Raw genomic sequence first — 25303 nt, forward strand, 5'->3', positions numbered from 1 at the left:
CTGAATGAACTCATTTTTTATCACCATGGGGCAGTGAAAACTAGTTTTAAATACTGATATGTGATCACCTTTCTGTTCAACAGTACGTTTTAAATCTGGATGTTAGTAAAGCATCATGATCATTCATTCTTTTGGTGATCATCTCTGTCTACAACTACACTCCTCTTTTACCACTGTGTTTGGTCTCCACCAGCTCCTGAGGCAAATGTCTGGCTCTTTAACTGCTAAAAAGCTTCAGCACACAGAACAGCTGCAACATTAAAGGTACAATATGTAAGAAATCTAAAGCAACTGGCCGTAAAATCCTCCTAATATGTCACAGAGACTCAGGAATAATGTTCATATAACATGATGAACTCACCAACAACAATAGTACAGCCAGAGCATTCGCATTAAAAATATTTTTTTGCGGACTGCAAGTCATGTTTATGTTTTGAATTTATGTGTTGGCATGTTGCGCCACCTAGCCCTCTCTCCCAGTCACGGCGGCGTCAGTGGCATTTCAGCCTCCGGTCTGCTTCCACTGAGCTGCCGCTACGGCTGGGAGACGACATTCTTACATATGGCACCTTTAAATTCAGACATGACAAAAGCTTATCACAAACAAAAAACAGATACAGTTCAGCAATTTATAACCACCGGTCTCATTGGTTGTAAACATTTGCACCCGTTTTTCTGAATGCACCCATTTTTCAGGTCTTTATTTTTCATGGCTGTAGCAAGGTCTCCTTTATTCCTAATCCCATCTACAAAAACTCTGTAGGTCAAGTCCTATTTTAACTGAACAGTGATATGATTGAGAGGTCTGTAAGGAGGATAGTGCAGCCCTTAGTAAACCACAGTCTTGTCATCCACTAACAGAATCAGTAAATAAATCAGTCGAGGTGATCAGTGGTTATGACTTGACTGAATGACTGTACCAAAAATTGATCATATACATACATACCTTTATCATTCATATACCTGATCAATCAGATGTTGATTTTCAACAACAGAGGAACTGGTTCTCTGTATCTGAAGAGTTCATAGTGTTCCTGATGAAAGTGATAAAATTGAGAAAAGTTTTTCTGCTCTGGTTTTCAAAGTGCGAGGGAAACAGATTTCTAAAAAGAAAAGAAAAACTCTAAAGAACAGGAAGCTTCACATTCGTGACATTTTTATCCTTTTAGATTTTAATTGAGCTGAGAGACAATCAAATCCATATACGTATATATAAATAAATAAAAACTTCATGTGAGTGAGGAAACTATTGGGATACAGTTTTAACTTCTTCCTCATGTTGTTCTATCTATTTATCTTATCTTGTGTTTTCATTAATTCCTCACTCATCCAAACCTTCAGCAGTGGCAGTGATCACTAACAGAGCTGCTCTGCCTCTTTCTGTTCCCAGGCTGGAGTCTCCCACTCGCTCCCTGCTGATGGAGGCTCCTAAAGGCATCCAGATCCTGGCTGAGGCCGGAGACATCCAGGCCATCTGCAGGAACGAGCTGAGACTGGAGTCCAAAGATGGAGAGGTGTGTGAGACAACAGCGCAAATGAACATATTGCTAATTTTGGTTTCTGGTCCAACTTCGGCGTTAATGATAGTTTCAATGTACTCTCCAAGCCAACTGCTGAGATCTGGCAACACTAAGATGACACAGAGAGTCGAATTGATTAAACCGATGATAAACCAAATGGTTGCCAAATGAATGTGGAGGAGAAAACAAATAGAAATTGTTAAAATTCTTACCAAAACCGGCTTCAAATTTGAACTACTTTCACCTGAAACTACCATTGCTGTTTTTCTTGCCATGTTGAACCTGATTGTTTCCAGATCTCAGTAATTATTCTGAGGCATCATAACTAAATGATGGCAGCAGACTGAACTAACTCATTTAGAAGGTTGAGACTGTGACAGAAACCGTAGAAAAACTATTTCTATATTCAACAAAGACTCATGCGACCCCACTGCATAATCAACCGTTAAACCTCATGGAATCAGACTTTAGTCTATAATTATCTAAAATTCATTTAAACACTTGCCCTCTTACTGTCATTTATATTCATCTACTATGTAATTTGTATTTTTACTGTATTTTAATGTATTTTTATTCAGTTGATAAGACAATTTCCCTCTGGTCATTAATAAAATAATCTATCCATCAAACATCCAGTTCGATGAAAAAAGCAAGAAATTGCACAATCTGACGGGTGAAAACTGGGACTGCTCTTTAATCAAGAGGAATGGTAAAAAATAAAAAAATATATAAATAATAATGAAACATCAACCACTCATCATGTATATTCTCAGTAAAATTAGATTTGATATTTACAGTAACAGATGTATTTATCTTATCTTATTTTCAAACAAGTTCAAGGGTTTTCCTTCCAAATAAGACGAATAGTAAATGGACCGGACTAGACTTGACTCACCTACAATCATTCACCATTGGTTAATTTGAGGAAATCAGAGGACACGTAGATACAGTAGGGAGACTGGAGGAGTTGGGAATCAAACCTCTGACCTCTAACCTCTACGTTCTGACGCACATCTTGTATAAAATATGATGAACAGACAGTTTGATGTGTCAGAGTGATTGCTGTTAAAAAGTTATTAACAGAGGAGTAACACTGTGAAGGATGTAATCATCTTTTTAAATGAAGGCTAATTACCAGCACCAGTCTCAGCCCACATTGTATTAAAATAAAACCCTTCATTAAGTTGTTTATTTGAGTGGTGAAGGAGATCAGGCTGAAACATCCTGTTTCATTTCTTCTTCAGAAATAATCCCCTGTGTTTGCTACAGTCCTGTTACTTCAGACATGCTTTCTACAAACCTCCCACTCTGAAATTAACTTTTCTCCTCCTCGTGCCATTATGGCTGACAAGGGGGGAAGGACTTGGGGGGTTTGTGTGTGTGCTCCATCTCAATTTAGCACTGTTTCTCCTGTCCAGACTTATTTTTAGCAAATAACAATCCAAACAATAGTCAGCTCCCTCAGCCAACACAGACCAGCAGTTTGCTATTGGCCGGTGGCAATTTCCCACAAACTGGCCGTCCACCAGAATCTGTTCTGTCCTCTAATCTCTCAGGAAGTTGATTGTTTTTCCTCTTTAATATTCTTTCTGTAACAACTTGTCCATCCATCCTCCCTCCAGTCCTTCCCTTTCTCCATTCTCCTCGTTCCTCTGACCCCTTTCTGTCTGTAACTTTGCTTATTTACCATCTTTTCCCCCATTTGCTCATCCTCCTGCTGCTACTCCCTTCTTCTTTTATCCCTTCCTCCCTGCTCCTAAATTCCTCCAACCAGCCCCTGATTCGTTACACACATCAGTCTTCGCATTCATCACGGTCGGCTGCGCTGATAAAAGGATTTCCCTCCTTAGGTTGCACCAGTCGTGTCATGTCAGATCTGTTAAAATCAACGAAGGAGGATTAGGGAGAAGAAAGTGTTTGAAAGTTTCCCACAAAAACAGTTTCATACATTAAGACAGGCTGCTGATATGAAGCAAGTGACGAGAGAGTGTGTGTGTGTGTGTGTGTGTGTGTGTGTGTGTGTGAGAGAGAGAGAGGAGGGGTGGGAGGGGCTCGGGAAGGTGCCCTTGGATTCAGTTTAGTCCAATTAAAAGTAACTACAGCAGTGGTCTGAAGCCACGCCTGCATCACATCCTCTCGCAGTTTTCACGGGTGTGTGGTCGAGAATGAGGCTGTTGAACTCACCATGGTCAATTCATATAATTAGAATCATGGTCCCACACTCCATTAGTGTTGCAAATGTCCATTTGTCAAACCTATGTCTCTCTCTCACACACACACATATACACACACACGGCACTGCCACTGCAATTACAGGAAGGTTTTGGTCATTAGACGCCCACAAACCACATAAGGCTGATACAAAAATAGACTCATACACACTTGTGACGACAATGAAACAGTGGATTCTTGAAGCCGCTCACAGTCAAGTAACCCACGCACCTAAAGAGTATCTTCGCCCTATTCAACAAATTCAGTTTGATTTAACGAGAGAACAATGCACTGAACAGAGTCTGTATTTATACCACGGTCGGATGCACTGATAAAAGGATTTCTTCCTGTAAGTGGTACCAGCTCAATATAAAATAAGATACAATCAATTATATGTAAAGGATGCCTAAGGCCCTAGGAGTGTGATTTCTTGTTGGTGTCAAACTGAAAGTTCATTGACAAACAAGGTCACAGATGAAGTTGATTCTTATGAAGTCCAACTCATCCCCAACCTCACCACTTGGAAGCTTCTCAACTTAGAGACTCAGAGATGTAAGTGAAGCTTCCCCCAAGTCTTCAAACTATGGCTTTTCCTCAGAGGACGTGTTGGTCTGGTTCCTTAAAGTGTTTCTTCCACAATTCCATCATCATCATCATCCTCCATATCCTCTCTTGGACGAGCCCAACTTTTGCTTAATAAGACACTGGGTGGTTTGACAGAATTTCCTCATGGGTGACAAAACGTCCTCCTCCATGGCCTCCACGAGCGTCACCACGATTGTCCCTTCTCATCTGCCTCATGAGACCCCTTGGTGAGTCAAGCCCAAATGGCCTTCATCTTCACCACCACCAGATTTGAAGTTGGTCGATTCAAATTCCAATGTCCCCAACCTCCCTGGGGATGGAAGTTGAGGCCCTAACAGTCAAGCCAAAGTTGAATCCCCAGCTCCCTGAGTACAAGTTTAAGTTAAGGTTTAGGTTTAGGTTTAGGTTTAGGTTTTGGTTTTGTATGCTTGGTGTATGAAACACTTGCATCAGCAAGTTCCTGACTTGGCCTGCACCCCATCCCAGTGCCTCCCCCTTGCAGGTGATGAGCCCATAGGGCTGTGGCACCATGTCATTCCTCAGGCCTTCCCTGACCAGACCATTAGATGCTCCTCCCCTTGGCCCAGAAGGGTCTCCTGATTTGCCTTATCTGGGCAAGGTGACACAGTGATGAGGATTGGCCTCTCCCTGGGATCAATTTGCCTTAGGAGACCCAACTGGGGGCTCAAGGCCCCCACAGCCGACCACTCGACCACATTAAGGTGGATATTCTCTGGGGAGTATTTGCATCAGCCCCACAGTAAAAGCTAAAACAGTGACTTCTACCTGCCAAAGCCATTTGTACTTTTGTCCTTCACATTCACACATTCACACACATGCAATCTGCTCTCTTTACACACAAAGATCAGCCATCCCCTCTCTTACACACAGGTGCTCTTAGTGTGTCACATCATCCACCCCTCCTGGTGAAAGATTTGTTCAGCAGCAGCTGTCTGAGGAAGTCAGCTGAGACTCTGCTTTAAAAGTGTTCCAGGTCATTTGATGGCAATGCCTCCCCAAGGCGCCTGGTAATGGCTCCTTTACCTTTTTTATGGCTGGAGAGCTCCTCCTCCCCCCGGCCAGTGAAACACCGGCTCCATATGAGCCCCGAGAGGCCGGGAGGAGGGAGGGCAGGGGAGGGCTGAGAGATGGGATTCATGCAGCAGTGCTTTGTGTCTGTGCAGAGATAGAAAGTCAGTTTGTTCCAATCAGCATGAGGTTGAGGGGAGTAGATGAGTGTCTGTGTGTGGGTGTGTAGTTGAAGGAATCGTCTGGAGTTCTACTTACTTTTTATTGCTCATGGAGTCGAGAGGAAAGGCCTGAGAATCAGCGGAGAGAGTCCACCGGACAAGGTCTCCTTTTCTCAGCATCAGCAGAATATTTAAAAACATCATAAATTCACGACTGTGGATATTTGGAGAAACTTCGCTTATGGTCAACAAACCACCTGGTAGCTATTTAAAAAAAGGTTTAGAATTTCTCTCCCGAATGACGCAACACTGTCGCATTTTGTGCACACCATACAGAGCACACCCTTCAACACTATAGATGCCATGAATGCAGCAGTCTCATTACTATATTTTCAAAGGAAAGGAAATAGTTTTAAGAGTAGTTGCCATAGGGGACAATAGGGGTCTAAATAGAGAGATATTTTTTAGATTGATCATAATGATGTGTTCATGTTTCTTCCGTTGCATGTATGTTCTTGTTTGTTACAAGCAGCTGTTTCAAACTGAGTTGAATCAGCTCAGATTGAAACAAAAACTCCTCAACTCTGCTGTTTCCCTGCCATCTCGGCATATTCATGATATTCATACAGCAGAGTTGTACAGCTTTAGGACAAGTACAAATTTACCCAGCTTGTGTCTTCCTCAATTTCTAAAACTTGGAGCAACTTTGCACCAACTCATCTCATTGACACATCTCATCTTGTGCAAAAAACTCATCATCCGTCAAACTGGAACCCCAGATTTCCAATATTCATAACTGCCAATGTTTTCCAGTCTTACTGGTTTTCTTTCCCTCCACTTCAGATCTCTCTGGATGCCCGGAGGATTCGTCTGATGCGGCTGCCAGAGGGAAAGGGCTCCTCCAGCTCCCCGTCCTCCGGGACCAGGCAGACTGTCTATGAGGTTTGCGTTTGCCCCAATGGGCGGCTTTTCCTGTCCCAGGCCGGCACCGACTCCACCTGCCAGATCAATGACAACGTCTGCGTCTAGGGCCGACGCCTACAAAATGTGAATAAACACAGAGATAACCGGGGAAAGACGGGCAAAAAAGACAACAAAAAAACAGACAGATGTACACATATCGCCTGCCTCTAGGACTGATTCAAAGCAAACACAGATACATACAGAGACTGCCAGAGCTGATGGATAAACAATCACAGATACTCAGATACTGTACCTACACTGATGCATACACTCCACAATCTCATACTGACTGATGTTTAGGCTCAACCGATATGTTTTAAAGGATCAGTATGGGAAAAAACTTTGAACTGGAGCTGATGACAGTTGATATTTTGTGCTGATATTTCAATGCTAAACATATTTTTCCCTTAATTTTATATGAGGAAAAGCCTTTGAAAACAGCATTTAGAGCATCACGGGACACAAACCTCTCCCTGAGTCTCATACACATCTGTCCAAGCTCTTCATACACGAAGTACACTAGAAACATATTAGGCTTTTGAATTGAAATACACCAGGTAACGAAAAAAAAATGTGTGTTGCATTTTAACAACTTTTTAATACAACTGAAAATCAGATGTCGAATCGAAAACTGATATTTAATAAAAAAGACAGTATTGGTGGTATATCGGTCTGACCCTAACAGTCATACAGACGCACACACTGGCTTACACACATGCATACATGCAGTATAGCTACACATGCACACAAACACACACACACTCACACTCTTTTTTGCTCCTGGTAGAAACTGAAAGGAAAATCTCCAGAGATTTTACTATAAGAGACACTGATATGTTCCCCCTCAAGAGCATCTCAGTACCAGAATCACTAGGGTGATCACCCATGGCAACCACAGCCCTTGCTAACCCACTCCTCCTCTTCCTTCCCCTAATCCTCCCTTCTGTTCATGTTCTTCTGTTTCTTCACCTTGTCCTCTTGCTCCTCTGCCATTTAGCCTCGACTTAAATAATTGAGAATTTCCGTCTGGTTATTATAGGCGACTATATGCACCTAATGAGTGAGCAGTGTTACTGATGTGAGTCAGATCAGGTTGCATTTGTGAAAACACTCACAAGGTCCAGGTGTCTATGTGCTATGTAGGTTTTGCATTAAGTGTTGTTAGTATGACTATGTTCTTTTGTTGTTTTGTTTTTTCATGAAAACAGGTCAGTGATAATGTGGGACAATTTCCAAGTAAACATTTACATTACTAGGCTGAAATATAATGATGCCATGGTCACATCATATCACATTTACCCCCTCCGACCCTGATTATTCAAATGAGTCTCCCAACACATGTGGGAAATGTTTGATTTCACAGTGACAACAAATTACCTCTTACATGGAAATCTTCTGGTGACGCCCCACTGATAGGGAACTGTGGCTAGTTGTAATATTTTTACTATGTTGGTGAACGGTCTTCACTCTCATGCTTATTTTGATATGACGTGAACATGGTAGCAGCATCTGTTAGAAGAAGCCCTGGTGTGAACCACTGACTTTAAATTGAGTGGATAGTTGTTTTTTTCTGTTATTTTATTGTTCTGCGTAAATTTTCCCTCCTGGCAAAACAGTGTCACCCTTACTTCCACCTCAAGATGAAGAAAATTACATTCAAAAACAAAACAAGAAAACCTTGAAGAAATAGAACTTATGTCATAATGTGAGCTGCCCAACCCTCAGTGGTGGTCACCCTACTCGTTTCTTGCACTGGGATATTTCTATTAAAAAAAAAAAAGAAAAAGAAAAAAAAAGGACAAAAAAAAACAAACTATAATGCGAGCCACTCTGTTGAAAGAGGGGAACTGTGCCTGTGCCTTACGTCGATGCACTTGTGGCAAGAAGAAGCACATCACACAGACTTTCTTTGGCATCAGCAAGTAACATGGTCCCTGATTTCAGTTTGGTTTAATCCCACTCACAAAACCTCTCCCTCTGTGCGAATGCAAAGACCTTCAGCCACATCCGACTTTAGCTCATCCTGCTGTCGACGCCTGATTCTGCAAAAGGATGTGTCATTGCTCTGATTTTTTATTTCTTATTTTCATTTACCACTTTATTTTACAACCCTCTTGTTACTTTTTTTTCATGTTTAATGTTTAAATGAAAACCTGTGGAGTTTATCCGGCAGATTTATGGCACTGATGAGGTCTGATTGCCACTGCTTCATGTATGAAAAAAGATTTCTGCTTTATTGACCAACGCTTGTGGCAACTAAAGCATGATGAACATGTTTTATGGTTCTGTTGAAGCAGCTCAAATCACTTGGTTAAATGTCCATATTTTAAACTCCTGTCTTTTATTTTGAAGTGTTGATTCATTGAAAGATATATTTCTTTTTTAGTTTTAAAAACCAAAAAACATCTCAGTGTAGTTTTACATCATACAGCTCTAGTAACAACAGGTTGGCGTCAGCCAATTGGAAGAGAGGAGGCTCTGAGGCCCTCTTCTGAATGGCTGGCTGAATTTTGAGTGATCCAATGAAAATAGAGCAGATTTCAGATAAAATACTTAGAGAAACTAAATTCTGCAAGTGTTGGATGGTAGGTCCAGGTGGGAAGAGCTTGGTGTCTGCTTTGTTGTGGCATCACAAAGTTACAGGAAGTCCTTATGGCTGGTTTTAAGGCTCTGTTTCTGAATACAGGCTGTTATGCATTTCTCTGTTGACTGAGGCTTTGATACGTTCACAGACCTGACCTATAATCACACTTGGGATTCAATGAAGTGACTCTAAAAAAAAATTAACATTACCTTGAAAAGATGGCAAAATTCAATTAAAATCTAGAAACTGGACACTTTTTCCAAGTGGGTTGTGATGCTGTCCACCCTCATAGCAGCGCACAGCACTTATTTATACCATGTGTTGTTGTGTTAAAGTGTCACATCCTTTCCATGAGTCAGGTGCACCCACCAAGCCTCTCTCTGTCTTAGCCTCTGTTGTTGTATATTAAAGGACTTTCAGAAATATTTCTCAACAAATTGAACCTATCTGATGTATTTGTTTTTATTTGAATACATGTACACAAGAGGAAATACATCTTTTTATACGGTTGTATATGTAAATATTGTACACATAACCGCGCCAGCGTGCATCAGACAGTACATGCCGACGAAGAGGAAACAATGCTCTTTTGCAAAAAGGAAATCCATTTTTTATATGAAAATCAGTATGTGTTTTTATACTAAAAAAATAATGTCGAAGGATATTCATTGAGTTAGCATGTACAGCAATGTATACAATGTTCGCCTGTGGAGAACAAGCTGGGTTTGTTTTCAATGCCCTCTCCTCCCTGTGCGTGCCCTCCCCGCTTAGCTCAGACACTTCACACAACACACCGCTTTCTTTTCAGTTTTTTTTTGTTGTTGTTGTTTGTTGTTGTTGTTGTGGTGGTGGTGTCGGGCCCGAGGTCTTTGCATTCTCTCCAAGTGTGCTGTGTGTGTAAAGCTGTGCTACTATGAGTGAGCTTTTGTTTTTGTTCTTCTGCTCCACAGAACGTGTTGAATGGTTCTCAGAGAAGCAAACACACAAACCAAAAGTAAAAAAAAAAAAAAAAAAGCCAAGAGGGAGATGATACACAGGGTTGAGGAGAAATACGCTGCAATTATTAATTTAGTAACAGAGTTGCAACAAAAATACACTAAACCTACAGAAAAAGGTTATAGACAATTACTGTGTCTTAATTCAGGGAAGAAATCTTAAGAGGTTGGCCTTGGCCGTCCCATTTCGAAGAATCCCAATGTTCGATCCAACGGAGAGCCTACACTTTCTCTTAGTTTTAAAACGAATGACTTAAAGATATCAAGTTTTTGTGGAAGAAAAAGTGCTGTCACGGTTCCTAGGCAACAATTCATGATACAAAACAAAAATCGTCCATGACTGTCTCATTTCGGTTTGGCCTTTGCGTCCTCCGAAGGATGCAGCCCCTGAATTTGGACACCGGTAATATTTGAGTGTAAATGATTAATTATCAGAAATTGTTTTCATTTATTACCACTGTAATTCACAGATGCATAATGTGTTGTGCAGAGTTTGGATTAAATGTCTGTCAATTATGTTTCTAGTGGTCATTAGAAGAACTAGTCTACTAATAATAATAATGATCTGATCATGATCTGTGAGCGACTCTTCCAACCCTGTGTGTGTTCACGGCACGCTCTCTACTACCTCTTCCTGGCTGCACACCGATTAGGGGTGAGTGGAAGGGAGAAATGGTGGTTCACCGTCCATCCTGAATATTCACACTTTTCCTTCATACTTCAGTCTGAAACTGCCATCCATGGAGTAGTTTTCAAAGATGCCATAATAAAAAGGCGTTGTTCAAGTTAATTGTTGAGTTATTGGATCTTAACTGAGCAGAGAAATAATTGCACTGGAAAAAAAAACTTTGTCCTGACAGGTTCTTCTTGAAGAGCTGTTGTCTTTCCTTCAACATAGACACGCTAGTCTCTTCTCATTGCTGAATGATTATTATAAAGGAGCTATTTGTAAATATGGCTGTTGCTACATAGCTAACATTAGCATTAGCCGCTGCTTAGTCCAGAGCAGCAGTCCAGAGGAAACTTTATTCCTTTATTCACCAGTAGCTGTCTCCAGAAGTGAAAAACAATGTGCTTTGCTTCTGTTATTCTCATTCTTTTCTACTGAAGTTAGCATGCCAAGCAGCTAGCTCCAGCCCAGTCCCATCACTTTCTAACACTGAGTCACTGTTGTCCAGTCTGCTCTTGTCCCATTAACACGGAAATGGCTGAATCTTTGCTTTCTTTATTCCAATGTTAGTTATGTAATAATAGCAAAACTCACAAAGAGCTCCTTTAACTTGTCAGCATCATCAAAAAACCACAAAATACATTAAATACATATATTCCTGACAGTGTGAATCAGGCTTTGAGATGCATCTCAAAATTAATGAAATTGAACACAAGTCAAAATATATAAAACAGTGTAGAAATTGTTGATAAAACATTATACTGTACAACAGTGATTTTTCTGGGTCTGTTTTTTTTTTGTTTATTTTGTCATCGGTTTGAAAGTACAACAGTGATACAAACCTATGATAGATGAGACTAGACATGTCTGTTGACAGTGAATCACAGTTTTATATTTCACGTCATTGAGTCATCAAATCACAAATGATTCAACAGAGAAACTGGAACATTACAACACAGACACTGTTAATCCACACAGAACGTCAACCCGCCTCCTATATTTCACTGATGTCTTCATCATCCTCATGACACTGTCACTCTGAAGACTTGTGAGTCATCGTGTGTTCCTGTTTTATTTTGGTGTCTGAGTGTGAATGCGGTGGATGTGCCACTAAAACCCACTGAAGGAAAGAAGAGGAAGCTTTTACGTTTTTTTTAAAAGCTTTAATACGGCTTTTTATTCTGTCTGCTTGTGTCCTTTAAGAATCACTAGTGCATACAGTCATTTAAGTTCAGGCCTGTTTTAAACTGTCCCATGTTAAGTTGAAACCTTACAAGTGAAAGCCGCTGATGTCGCCAAGTCTCCAGGACCTGCAGCAGCTGCTCCCCTGACGCTTGGACATTTCATGATCCATTTAACCAGATGAATAAGTTTGTTAACTGACCACAGTCACTCGGCATAAACTTGAATCTCCCTCAACATATTTTGATTTGACTCCTCTCTTCCATCTAGACTCGGTCTCAGAGGTCAGCCCGGGTCGTGCCTCCTCTCTTCTCTCGGTCGTGCCAGCACCGGCGTGAACCGGTGCCACCCCAGATTAAACGGTGGATGCTTGCTTTCTCCTCAGTTTATAATGGCGAGGCCGGGGTTCAGAGCCAGAGAGAGAGTGTTTGATGTGTGTTTCAGAGTAGCTGGAGGCCTGGAAAACAGGATTCAGCGAGTCAGCCAGCTCATTAGTTGATCTTCACTGAGCGGGGGTTAACCTCGAGCTAGATACACAGTGAAAAATATTCATCTTACCAAGTCATTACAGTTTTTGTCCTGCATCAAATTTGTAGACATTTTAGAACAATTGATATCATCCACATCAAAAACACAGGAAGGGCAACAGATTCAAAGCCTCTTTCACATATACCAACTTGATCACATGTTTCAAGGTCGCGATAAAACTCCACGCAACTTGACACCATTTCACTCTGCAGATGTTCTTTTTAATGAAAGAGCTTCTTCCTCTTTTTCTTCTTCTTCCTCTGCGTCTGCACACAAAGGGCCTCTCAGTCAGAGATGAGTTTTCTGTTGGATTATTGGAATAAGGGGCTCCATAAAGCTAGGAGTGAGTTATTGACTCGGCTTCTCTCTGTCTCTTGCCTCAGTTGAGAGGACAGTAAGTAAAAGGCTTTTTTTTTTCTTTTTTCTATTTTTTAAGAATGTCACCTAAAGGGCTGGGTTAAGAGGACGGATGTTTTTGTGATGCAAAACAGTTTCACTTGAACTGCAAATATGGAAAATGTTAAACACACATTGTGTCTCTTAAGAGGAATTCATCTGTGATTAAATGTCAAACACACCTGAGCTGATTGAAATATTGAATCCACTGGATAATGTTTCTGCCTGAAGCTTTCTTTGTGCTAAAGAGGAATAGGATATAATTCTCTCTTTTTTTATTTTTACACATTACAGGCACCATTTAATTTTGCTTGAGATGAGAAATGCAGAAGTCGCTGCACCAAAGACTAAAACTATAAATGTCACAAGAAGCAGTACTCAAGTATCAAGTCAGTACCAAAACTCTGACAATGTGATGGCCAAGTGTCAAAAACTGCAGTTCTCCGATGACCACTAGAGGCCATCCCTGTGAGTCGGTCCCCACAGACTCTCATGTTAAAATGTCCAACTTTATAGCAGATGAACATGTTTACAGGCTTGGTGTCTGTGAGCGTATGCTTGCCACAAACTGACATCAAAGTCTCAGCTCTGCATACGCCCCACCTCTTTGTCAGCTTCAGAGTCAGAGTTAGGAGGCGGAGTCAGGCACTGCTAAGAAGGCAACAGTCGAGCAGCTCACTCTGAGCTTCAAAACTGCTCTTTAGAAACCTGTGGGTGATGTCACAGAGACTACGTCCTTCTTTAACTGATATAAAACTCAATACCACGCTGAAAAAAAAATCAATGTAGGAATTCCAATTGGTACTGAAATATTTGACTTAACACAACATAAATATAAGTGATATGAAATTCGTATTTTTTTCATCTGGCGTGTGGAATATTTGCCTGATTTATATTGTGTGTTAGTGAAATTAAATCACAGGGGCTTGAACTAGTGCCATTATGTATCTGTAATACTTTGATTAATTCAGTGTGTACAAACCCTTTAAAGACATATATTTACTTTAAGCAAAATGAGCGTGTTTGCATATTTTAGGGTCAGTGGTATAGTGAAGTGGGTGTGGCTTACCTGCACAAGACTGTGCATGCAGAGCTGTGACGTGTTTTGTTTTTTTACATTCATATATCTTATACGTCACTGCAGCTGAAATAAATGCTAACAGTGTATTTGCAGTGTAGATTGGGGTGTGTGTGTGGTTTTTTTTTTTTCATGTGACATTTTTAAATTGAACGGCATCTTTCCAGTGGAACAAGGACGATCAGACAGGTGAATCTGTGGCTTCATTCTGCCGTATGTTCCCACATGTACAAACCACCTGTAAATACACAGACCCCGTTTCATAGGAGGAGACGTTTTTGTACCTTTCACCCTGTCGCTTAATGAACATGAAAAGGTAACAGTTGTGTTGTTTGCTTGGAACCATCGCTGGTGACGAGTTTTAAACGTTTGGAAAATCAGACAAAAAATAATAATAAAATATAAAACTCAGTGTTTGCTTGAGTTGAGCCTCTGTGAATCTGAGATTTGTGAGAGTGAGAATTTGCTTTGTGGTTTTTGGGAAGACTGACTGATGGGATGTTCTTGTTTTCTTCTGTTTGTACCACGATGTACGCAAAGAGGATCCTCACACATTCTATGCAAAACAAATGGTATAATAGGTCGCATTGTGATAATGCAACGAGTTATGTCAGTGAACTCTCTTTAAATTTATTATACTTTCTGTAAACAGTTTGTATTTATGAACTGAGTTGCAAATTAAACTGTATCAATAAACTTATTTTAAAAAATACTCTGACTTCATTTGACACAGTGATTCCACCTCAACACACACACTTTTTTATGTGCTCTTTTTTTCCTCATAAGACTTTACAATCACTACAACCTAGTGCATCTTAATTTCAATAATTACACAATTCATGACACATTCTTCCACTTATCACTACGCAATTTGTAAACACAGTTATACATTGTTAACTCTGGATTGATTAGTTCACCTCTAACATGACAAATTGTTCATATATAAAAAATGTTGGACACAACATTTATATATCAGTTAGAAACCAGCTATGTCAGTGGTTTGGAAGATTATTTAAGTGGGAGTAAAAGAAAATATTTGAATGTCTTAATGACTGCTGTGTTAATAGATGTTTTATTACATATACTGTATTATAGATCTACATTATTCTTTTTTTCCATTCCATGGTGGTTGTTTTCTTTTACATTTCCTGGCATCCCCTGGTAACAACAGTAACCCTGTATTTAATGTCACAACAAAGTGAACTTTGATTAATTCCCTCAGGTAAAATCTGCAGAGATGCAAACTTAAAGATTTTGTGTCTGAACTGCTCAAAATGAGGCCTCACGCCACTGACGCTCTGAAAGTAGAAACTCTGATGGTGTCAAAGTCTGAGTCCATGTGGACGTTGGATCTGGACCTTTGTGTCTCTCTTGATGCCTGGGGCCTCATTTATCAAAGAGGGTGTAAAACTGCTACTAAATATTTGCGTACGGCGAAAAGATGAAAATGGCGTACACCCTAAATATTTACACCTTTTTCAGATCAATCAAACTGTGCGTACGCACAACTCTCCGCAATACATGACACAGGACTCAAGAATGGTGCACACGTGAACACAGCTCTTACTCCGCCCCCGGAACGCCTATATACAACTATATATGGTCAGCACGTGCATATTTAAGTAGCCATGTGCTCTCTGTGGCGCAGCAACTTTTGTGACAACAAAGTGACAACGGAGACAACGGGCGGAGGACAGGGGAAAGAAGCGGAACTTCTCCGCTTCTCCGAAAGCAGATACACGGGCAATAAATCAGTCAGAAAAATGATCTTGCATTTTAATAAGCTACAATAAAAACAAAAACCTCCCAAATCTCAACAAAAGGGAGCAGAAAGAAGAATAATCTTATGTAATCTGCCCGTTTATCCCAGAAAATCTTTTTTTTTTACCTAGATGTTAAAACAATGTAGGAAGCAGGACGATAATTACCATTACTTTGCACGCCTTTCCACTACACAGTTACAGCTCTACTGGACTCGGTTTAGGTCATTTTCCATTAGGCTACAGCTGAGTCCTTCACAGTTCCTCCTCAGAGCCGCGTTGTCTCACTCTTTATTCTCTCCTCTCGTCAGCTCCAAACACACGTGCACCTCGTTAACTCAGGTGACAGAATAATAACAGTCTCAGTAGCTACAGATCAGTTTGCGCTGCTGCCGGTGTGTTTTTAAACTTGGATGGTTTGATCCTTGTCAGACGTCACATATAGCCTAATCAAAAAAGCAAAATCCACAATCCGCTCTGTTTATCAATTAACATAAAGCCTGGTTTTATTATAGAGCGGGTTGGATTGCCAGCATCAACGGTCCACCACTACCACAATTACTTCAAAAAATCCTACTGTGCTCTTCTAAATGTACTCCGCTCCTCTCTCCCTCTCACACTGCAGTTCTCTGACTCAGCAACGGTGTCGCCAATTCCTCCTGTTCCTCAAAAAAGGCGTACGCCAGGGTCAAAATGGGTGTAAATGTCCGCACTTTTCCCCGTCAGGTTTTGGCTTGATAGATCCCAAATTTGGCGGAGAAAAGTGCGTACGCACAAAACGAGGGGAAAATGGCGTAAAAAAAGGTGTATCCACAATGATAAATGAGGCCCCTGGACTACTTCATCCGTTGGTTCTTTGTTCTCTCTGGACTTCATTTTCTCTCAACAACTGTTTGGTTTTCTGTGTTTCACTGAAATGAGTCAAAAGCTGCACGAGGCTAAAGGCTTAAAGCACCGGTAGCAAACCCATACGGATCATTTCACCTATTTCGAATTGTTGCCTCTTCTCTGGGCTGCGTGGGAGAAATTCAAATCTACCAGCCATGAACCGAAGGAGCTTGCGGGTTAACAGCCACCTGCTAGCTCTACTAATGACTCCACAGGTTCGCCTTTAAACAGGTTCTTGTCAAACATTTTCCTCATTAACCTCAATCACTGTTGCTCTCGCTGCAGCTGAGCAGCTCACGCCGCTCGTGTTATTGTGTTGAAGGTAAACTACGATATAAATGTTTAATAGTTTCTGAGCTATGTAATGTAACACTTAATGACTCTTAATTCTCAAATCAAAAAGGCACTGTTCCCGTAGAAATATGTGCCTTAAACCCACCGATACCAAAACCTCCAAGCTTTTTTTAAAACTATTTTTCACACGCTGAGTTCACACAGAGCTGTGTGTTATGGTGGTATTTTGTCCCTCTGCAGGCAGCAGGTTTTTTGTTCTGCTTCAGGCTGTGTACTTGCTCCTGTTCTTTCTTCCTTTCTTTCTTTTTCCAGTGTAAATGACATGAAGAATCACCTACTGTAGCTGTAACACAGATGTGCATTCACACAGGAACAATAATCACATTCATGCATGACTAAACAACAACTAAAGCATGTGAGGGAGAATTGTGTGTTTAATGCCGCTAATGTGTCATTCGCAGTCCCTTTATGAATTGTGAAGTGTGTCTCTGATCTTTGAGCATCTCATGCTAATATTTGGACGCTGTCATTACTTCAGAAAGGTCAGGGTCTGCTGATCTTGGAGCAGTTCCCTCCATGTGGCACTTTGAGCAGGAATAATTAAGACTTAAGTGAAACTAGACACTTTGTAGTGGCCACAGCTCTCTGCAGCTTCTCTGAGGCTATCTCAGCTTGCTTCTTTTGTTTCCAGCAGCTGCTCCACCCGCCTAGCATCAAACAGATGATTTTAGGCCAGATTTACCTCGTAGCCCAAATCAGGGCTTGTCGTGAATTATTATTTGTCCAAATAATCGTCATGGATGTTGAATTAATACATTTATGTCACTGCTCCAGATCTATTCGGAGCCTCCCCAATCTCAAATTGTAAATATCAAACTTCCAATAGAAATAAACCCAACAACCAATGAGAGCAAGCGCACCAGGAAGCGTCACCAACTGCATGTTGCCTTAATGAAACTGTCCTTTTGTTTGTGATCTCCCATGTTAGGATGAAATGTTGACTGATTCATTTGTCTTTCCATCAAAACATTATAATCCCAGAAGAATCTTTAATGATGTGATGTATTCTGGGTAACTTCCACCTGTATGAACCTGTGTTTGTTCCTGACTAAGATTAGATCCAGAGATGAGGATCACATGTTCACAGCAGGTTAAATCAGTCAGAGGTTGCATCCCATTTTGATTTTCCTTCATTTGAAAATTGTGGAGTCGTGAAGTTGAAAAACTGTGCTGAAAAAAACAAACACAAAGATCTGATTAAAGTCGGCAACAATAATCATGTTGTGCTGTCGCTCTAATTAATTTTTCCTTCTTTCTAATTATGTTAATCATCTCTCATCTCCTCTAATTTATCTTGTGGCCCCTCAGAGAGACCCCGGTCTCCATGTACAATGAGCAAGAGGGAGAAATTCAATGAGATCAACTGATTCCTGCATCTTCTCCATCTCTGGACCAGATCAGATGCATAATTGTTTCTGATATGTCCCAAGCAGTTGTTCTCTGGGAAGCTTGTCCACAATGTCCTTGAAAAGGCTGAGACACCTGCACCGAGTCATGTTGATTTTGTTGGTGTTGCACCAGGTTTTACCTGAACACACTGAGGCTGCGACTCTATAAACTTTCCTGACACAGTGATGAGCCTTTAATGAAAAGAGGCTCCAAACAGCAGGAGGTGTACGGTTCAAGCTGTGGACTAATTGGCTGCAGGTGTTCTGTGATTGAACCATGATGATGATTAATTAGAGGGGGGCTGCTGTTCGGCTTTTTAAACTTAACGCAAGTTGTGTTTCATCTGCGGCCAAGGAAGACAATGACAGAAAACTGATTACATTCATTTTTATTTTGGTCACCATGAGTATCGGACAGTGTGGAACTGTAAAATGTAGTATCTGAATTTTCTTAATTGTTTTGGAAATGTTATTTACATGTCAAATGAATTAAAGGTAAAAAAAAAATTTAAATTATACTTATATATAATTTAATTAAATCATACAAATGCGATGTAATACAAAGCTGCATTAAACTTTAATTGCAGCCTGATGCTCAGATAGCTCTGCTGCTGTGTCGGGCTGTAAGTAGTTAAAAACGAAGAATATTCAAATGAGGGGAGAAGCAGTGGGTGAAAGACTGATGATATCCACTGAGGCTTCCTGCCTTGTTGCGATGTAAACAGAGAGAGACAAAGGAGTCTTTTAATATCAGCTGACATTAACATGCATATCATATCGACGCTGTGCGCGGATATGATTTAGAGGGCACACATTTATGTCTGGCATTAAAATATGTCTCCAGAAAAACACAATGAAATCAGATTTCTCATTCTCTCATAAAATGTGACTCGTTAAACACGACTCTGTCTCTCTCTCTCTCTCTTCCTTCCCTCTCTATGTGCAACACATTTATCCTTGAAAACTGACAGTAAACACCAGACCTGTAAGTGTATGTGAGTGTTTGCTGGTTGAATCAAAACTTTATTTAGGATTATGGGATGTTATACAACCTGAGATCATTTTATTGACACTTTGAGCCCCAGTTAGATAAATAAACCAAATAAATGTCTGGAACAGGTGGTACTTTGGGAGATATTCACTAGGAGTTGATTGATAGCACTAAAACTGATATCTGTGTTGCAGGCAGCAGACATTTAGCCTAGCTTAGCATAAAAACTGGGAACTGGAAAGTACATCATGTTCAGTTATACCCAAGGTCACAAAATCCACCCAGTGACACCTCATAAAGGTACAAGGTTGGTTTTTAGGTTTTTGGTTGGACCAAATTAGCCATGTTGGCTAAAGCTGCCCTTTTTACTGTTATTGATACAGTTGATTAATTGGGATTGTCTTCGACATAATAAACTAATAAACTAAACTAAACTAAATAGGGGCCTGTCTTTTTAAACACCTTATCACTTATAAGCCCCGGGTCTCACTGAGCTTAGGGCTACACCTCTTGTTTTCAGGCAATTTCTGAGCTGCTCAGGAACTGCATGGAAAGGACAGGAGCACTTCCAATACACTGAGCCTCGCCTCCATTAGACGAATAAACTACTTTTAATCACATGTATCAGTATTCCTGAAGGAGGCAGAGGACTAATTCAGCATTAGAAGGACAAACACAAGTGAGGACAGAAAACAAAAACAAACAAAAAAAAAAAGCTGTTACAGAGTCTGGTGCAGCGGGCTGAGAGGGGCCCTTCACTAGGATGATTTACAAAGATCAACAACATTCACCAAGAATCGAGAAACCTCTTGTCCATGTTTCCCTCCAGTCTCAATCCTCAGCTCTTATCTGTGTAGAGTTTATATGGACGTTCTACTCTTCAGTTAAGATATAATCACTTTTATAATGGAGACATGTTAATGGTGGCAAAGTGCCAGCTGTGGGATTGGCAGGAGGATAAAACGTTGTGACAGAACCAGAACATCCGCAGAAGAAGAGATTGAGAGGGGTGGGGGCCAGGAGAAAAAAAAACAGCATGTGACCTCATTTTAATATGTTATATTATCATGACAGTGTGCAGAGATGTCAGCCTGTCACACAGTTTACTTCTATGTTATTTTAAGAGCATGCATGGAGAATATATGACTTTTTTAATTCAATCATAAGTCAAGAAACCACCGGTTGAAGCAAAATCATACAAGTCTCAAATGGAAATCAAGTGCTATGCTGTGTATATGGCAGGGAGAGGAAGATGAAGAAAGACTGGAAAAACATAAAGACACATACTGTACTAAGTTAAGGATAACTGTATTAGGGATATGTTGGTGACTGCTGCTCTGCCACATATACATTTTGTTGCCAACAACTCGATTGGCCAACTTAAGCCAGGGTTGCATGGTTAACAAGAAACTCTTGATTGTTCCTTGCTTGAGTAGGGACATGTCCCTATACTGTTCATGTGCAAATCTGCTCTTGATGTCCTTTTTTTTTTTTTTTGAAAAGTTATATTTTTAAGCTAAACATGGCAAACATTTTGTTGTTGTTGTTGTTTTGTTTTCTATGAGTGATCATTACTACACCATGATACAGTACATTTGACTCATGTCGCTTCATAATAATGCTCTGTGGTGGAGCTCTCTAGTCAGCAGTTGGTATGTCTCTTATTTCTTTTAATAGTTTCTGGAGCTATGGGAGAGCTGACTTTCTGCTATCAACAGCAGGTTGGACATACATAAATATAAATACAAGTTGATGCATTATTGATCACACAACATATGTTGTGAAGTTTATTCTATGTATAAAATGTTTCTGAGCACACCTGGAAGTTCCCACCAAAGTAAAGCTCAGATTACATGTATCCCCACTGTGCATCAACTTTGACAACAAGTTACATCAGCTCTTGAGTTGTTGGCAGGGAAGAAAAAAACCCATCATTTAATGTACTTTTAGAAATACCCATCCACTGTGCTATTATACTGTCAGGCAATAAAGAGAGTGAGATGTACATCATCAGTTTCCTACAAGGTTGAAAAAGAAGCTTTCAAACTCAGTGAACACTCGGTTCAGGAACGATATAATGGATCTCTTCACTTTCATTCACTTGATGTGAACTTCTTTATGCTGCCAGCTCAGCTTTAATGGTATTTAGAAAAACACTTAAGAATGGAGTGTTTGTTGTCAAACGTTCTGCACTGTGACATTGAACAATAGGCGTCTTGTCCTTTTGTGCACAGCTCAAAAAAGGCAGTGTAGTCATTCAAAATGTTTCTGTCATGAAGAAAGTTAATGTTGTGGTTCCTCTATTTTTAAAAGGATATTTTACTGGAATCCTTTTAAAAATAGAGGACACAACATTAACTTTCTTCATGACAGAAACATTTTGAATTTGACATTTTTATTCTTTTAAAGGATATTCTACGGGCTAAGATGGTTTGAACCCTTCTTCTCCCCGTGCTTGTGTTGGTTCTCTCCAGGTACTCTGGCTTCCTCCCACAGACCAAAGACATGTAGGTTAGGATAACTGGTAACTCTAAATTGCCCATAGGTGTATATTGGAGTGTGAGTGATTGTCTGCTTGTATATGTTAACCCTGTTATTGACTGGCAATCTGTCCAGGGTGTACCACGGCTCTCGCCTCAAGTCAGCTGAGATAGGCTCCAGCTCCCCAGCGACCCAACGGAGGAAAAGCGGTACAGAAGATGAATGGATGAATATTCTACATGTTTCATTTCTAGTTGTTGTGTTTTAATGGACTGACTTTATGGTTCTGTTTAGACATGCTATAGCTGCTCTTCCATCGACATCTTGGCAGTGCCTGACTTGGCTCCTTAACTCCTGGCTAATAAAAAAAAATGGGCAAAGAGAAGCGGTATGTGTGGAGCCTCAGTGCATGCTGCTTTGTGGCAAACGTATGCTCCCCTAGCTATCTCCACAAGACCACGCCCTCAACCAGGCAGAATGTTGTGTGAACAAGTGAGTTAAATAAACAGCTGTCATGAAGGCGCAAATTAGCTGTAGAAATCGAAGTGTCTTTGTTAATGTGTCTATTTCTGTTGTTGGACGTTTTAACATGTAATGGGAGTCTATGGTGACTGACTCACTCTTGGAGACACACTCTAGTGGTCAGTAGAGGAACTGCAGCTTAAGTGCCTTAACTGGTTTGACTCTCATATGACTTGGTTGAAGTTAGAAAAACTTTGTGGTCTGGTGTATGCAGAAATACTGCAGACACAAACACAGTAAGTGCTTTTATTCTGGATGTAGACCTGAGTCTCTGGTCCAATTTAGTAAGCTCTTGTGTAGACTCAAGTGTAGCCCTTTTTAATTCAAAAGCTAAGATTCCATTTCTTGCTCGTTTGTTTCATGAAAGTCATAAACAGTGACGGACTGGCCATAGGGCAATATGGGCAAATGCCACAACAGCCGCGTAATGATGCAGCTGCATAAAGACGCGACCGGGTCCGGCGCGTGTAGATGCAGCCGTGCTGATGTGGCCGCAAAAAAAAAAAAAAAAAGGCGGTCGGGGCAAGCTCTCTCTTTTCACATCATCATTACGGTCACTGTTTGTCTAATGTGTGGCCTCTCTCTGTCAAAAATGCCAAGGCCTCTTTTTGGTGCCAGTCCGTCACTGGCTATGAACCTAGAATTTCATGGACCTTGTCGCCAAAATTCTTTCAAAATGAGGCAGAAGTAGTTCAGCACTGCAACACTCAGATGATGGTTCTCCATGACATTTTAATGAAGCAGTTCTCATTGAGGAGAGAAGATGTTCTCTGTAGATTACACTGAAAACCACCTCTGTCATCTGAATGGCAGTTTTCTTTCTTCTGAGAGGAGCTGACAGACGAATTATTGTGTCATCTTCACTCACTGAAATGAAACGTACCGTGTGTTCTTCAAAATGAAGTGCAGACTAACATTCTGATGTTTTTCCTCCTCTCACTCTGTGAAAGGAATAAAAAACTTGACCTGTATTGAATTTGCCAAGGGGCGCGCTCTTATGTTCACACGTGTGAACGTCAGAGTGCAATACAGGACTGTTAAGGCTGTAAAAAATGTCCTAAATTACGTTGTTTCGATTAAACTCTGGATTATATCTCTTCAGGACACTTGGATTGCAGCGGACAGTAGGAAGGAAGATTACAAGGTTTTTCTGTAGTTTTATGGACCTTTTTGTGTCGGGCACTATTGACTCTCATATAAGGATTTCGTTGGACTACGAACCGGCCTCCCGCGTCTCCAAATGCACTTTGAGGTATAAAAAACTATTCATCAGCATGAGGGTGAGTCGATAATGACAGAATTTCATTTTTTGGTGAACTATTCCTTTGAATCTTCTGTCCCGACTAGTCTTATCATTTATCCACTATATTCATACATTTTACAAAACAATGATAAACCATTTTACCTGTGCTTCTCTCCTTTCACCTCTCCTCCTCCTGTTATTGTGACTCAAATGTCCCGTGTGAACAAAGATTTCTTGGTGTGATGTTCCTAATGAAGTGCTCACTGGAGTCCATGCACTAACAGTGTGTAGTTCCTCTCACATAATTTGTCCAGATGAGGTGGTTGCAGCTGGAGACCAAGGAGGCCACTGAAGTTCACCGAGATCTGAAGTGAATCGTTGGCTGTTTTTGATTTTCACACCTGGTGGAGTTTTTGAGCCTGACTGCTTTGTTCCTGTGTGTGTGTGTGTGTGTGTGTGTGGGTGGGTGGGTGTGTTGTGTGCGTGTGAAGAAGCACAGTTGTGTTTCCAGCTCCTCAGACTGACAGTTGAACTATCCACCCGGCCTTAATTGAGTTCACACACACATTGGGTTGCTCTGCTCTGTCGAGAGAGAAAAAACATAACAGAAGAAGAAAATAAAACACCCTTCACGCCGTAATTTGTTTCCTTCGTCGCCTCCTGACATTGTGGAGACTGAGGCAGAATATTAGCAGGAAGATTATGTCACATTTAGAGAAGTTATTTTTTCTTTTTTCTTTTTAGCTCAAATTGACAGACAAGTACGAGTTTGTGTTTTTGTTTGTAGGCGTCCATGGTGAAGCTCTGATGGAGGGAAGTGGGCACAGACTGAGAGGAGTGAAGAGCGATGGTGTATTGGTGGACTAAGACAGAGGGAACGGACGGATGAATAAGGGAATGACAGAGTGAATGAGATGTGGGGTGTTGAATGAATGAGTGATGGGGATGGAGGGAAAAGGAGAAAGTCAAAGAAGGATTGGAATGATGAAAGAAGGGATGAACAAATGAGGGATAGAAGGGACGGATTGAATATGAGAGGATGAGAACAGACAGAATGGAGAGTGGGAAAGTGGTGGATGAATGGGTGGGGGATGGAGGAAAGGTCGGAGTAAGTGAAGGAGGGACAAAGTGGGATGGAAAGATGAAGGGGTTGAATGAATGTGTATGAGAGAGGGGTGTGTGAGCGGGGACAGTAGGGAGACAGAGTCATTGTGTGAGAGAGGAAAGGAATGAATGAATGAATGAGGGCGTAATGGAGGAATGGTCCGGAGTGATGCAGTAGACTGGAAGAAGGAAATACAAGAGGAACTTGGGAGAGCTGGGACAAGTGAGGATGGAGGGAATGAAGGGAGATGAGTTGGGTAGGGGTGGAACAAGTGAGAAAAGGAGTGAAGTGTGTGTGTGAAAAGTGTTTCTCCTCCATTGAACATTGTTTCTCACCTTTTCCTGCTCATTTGTCGTCATGGCGCCACATCACCCACCTCACCCATCCCCCTCTCCCCTTTCTCACTCAAACTGAGGCATCTTAAGCAGTAAAAAAAGATGAAGTCTGCAGTCTCGTTTGTCTCATGAGGACAGAAAGACTCACGCTGACTGAAGAGTCTCTGAGCTTAAATTAAAAAAAGAAAAAAAAAGAAACTTCTTCAAACAAACATACAAACATGACTTAAGTCCATCTCTGGTGACGAGGCTCCGCCCCCACAGACTCCACCAGCTGCTGTTGTTCTCCTCTGCCACCACCCCCCCTGCTGTTCACTGTAATTACTCTTGGACA

The 25303-nt window shown here is 40.9% G+C and overlaps 1 protein-coding gene across 2 annotated transcripts in view; it reads left to right on the forward strand.

The window, feature by feature from the left end:
- The window catches only part of sgcd (sarcoglycan, delta (dystrophin-associated glycoprotein)), a 206665-nt gene extending 196388 nt beyond the window's left edge, over positions 1-10277 (forward strand). The window contains exons 7-8 of one of the 2 annotated variants that reach the window (XM_085798245.1): positions 1391-1514; positions 6350-8265. In XM_085798245.1, coding sequence (XP_085654371.1) covers positions 1391-1514; positions 6350-6535 — 310 coding nt within the window. In that variant the 3' untranslated portion in view covers positions 6536-8265. Of the gene's footprint in view, positions 1-1390; positions 1515-6349 lie in introns of both variants that reach the window. The other variant, XM_085798244.1, reaches the window with a different exon arrangement.
- Positions 10278-25303: the final 15026 nt, after the last annotated feature.

This window comes from Trachurus japonicus, chromosome 14 (genome assembly GCF_045865225.1).
Source record: "Trachurus japonicus isolate A0001 chromosome 14, Traja_1.0".
In the NCBI taxonomy this organism is placed as follows: domain Eukaryota; kingdom Metazoa; phylum Chordata; class Actinopteri; order Carangiformes; family Carangidae; genus Trachurus; species Trachurus japonicus.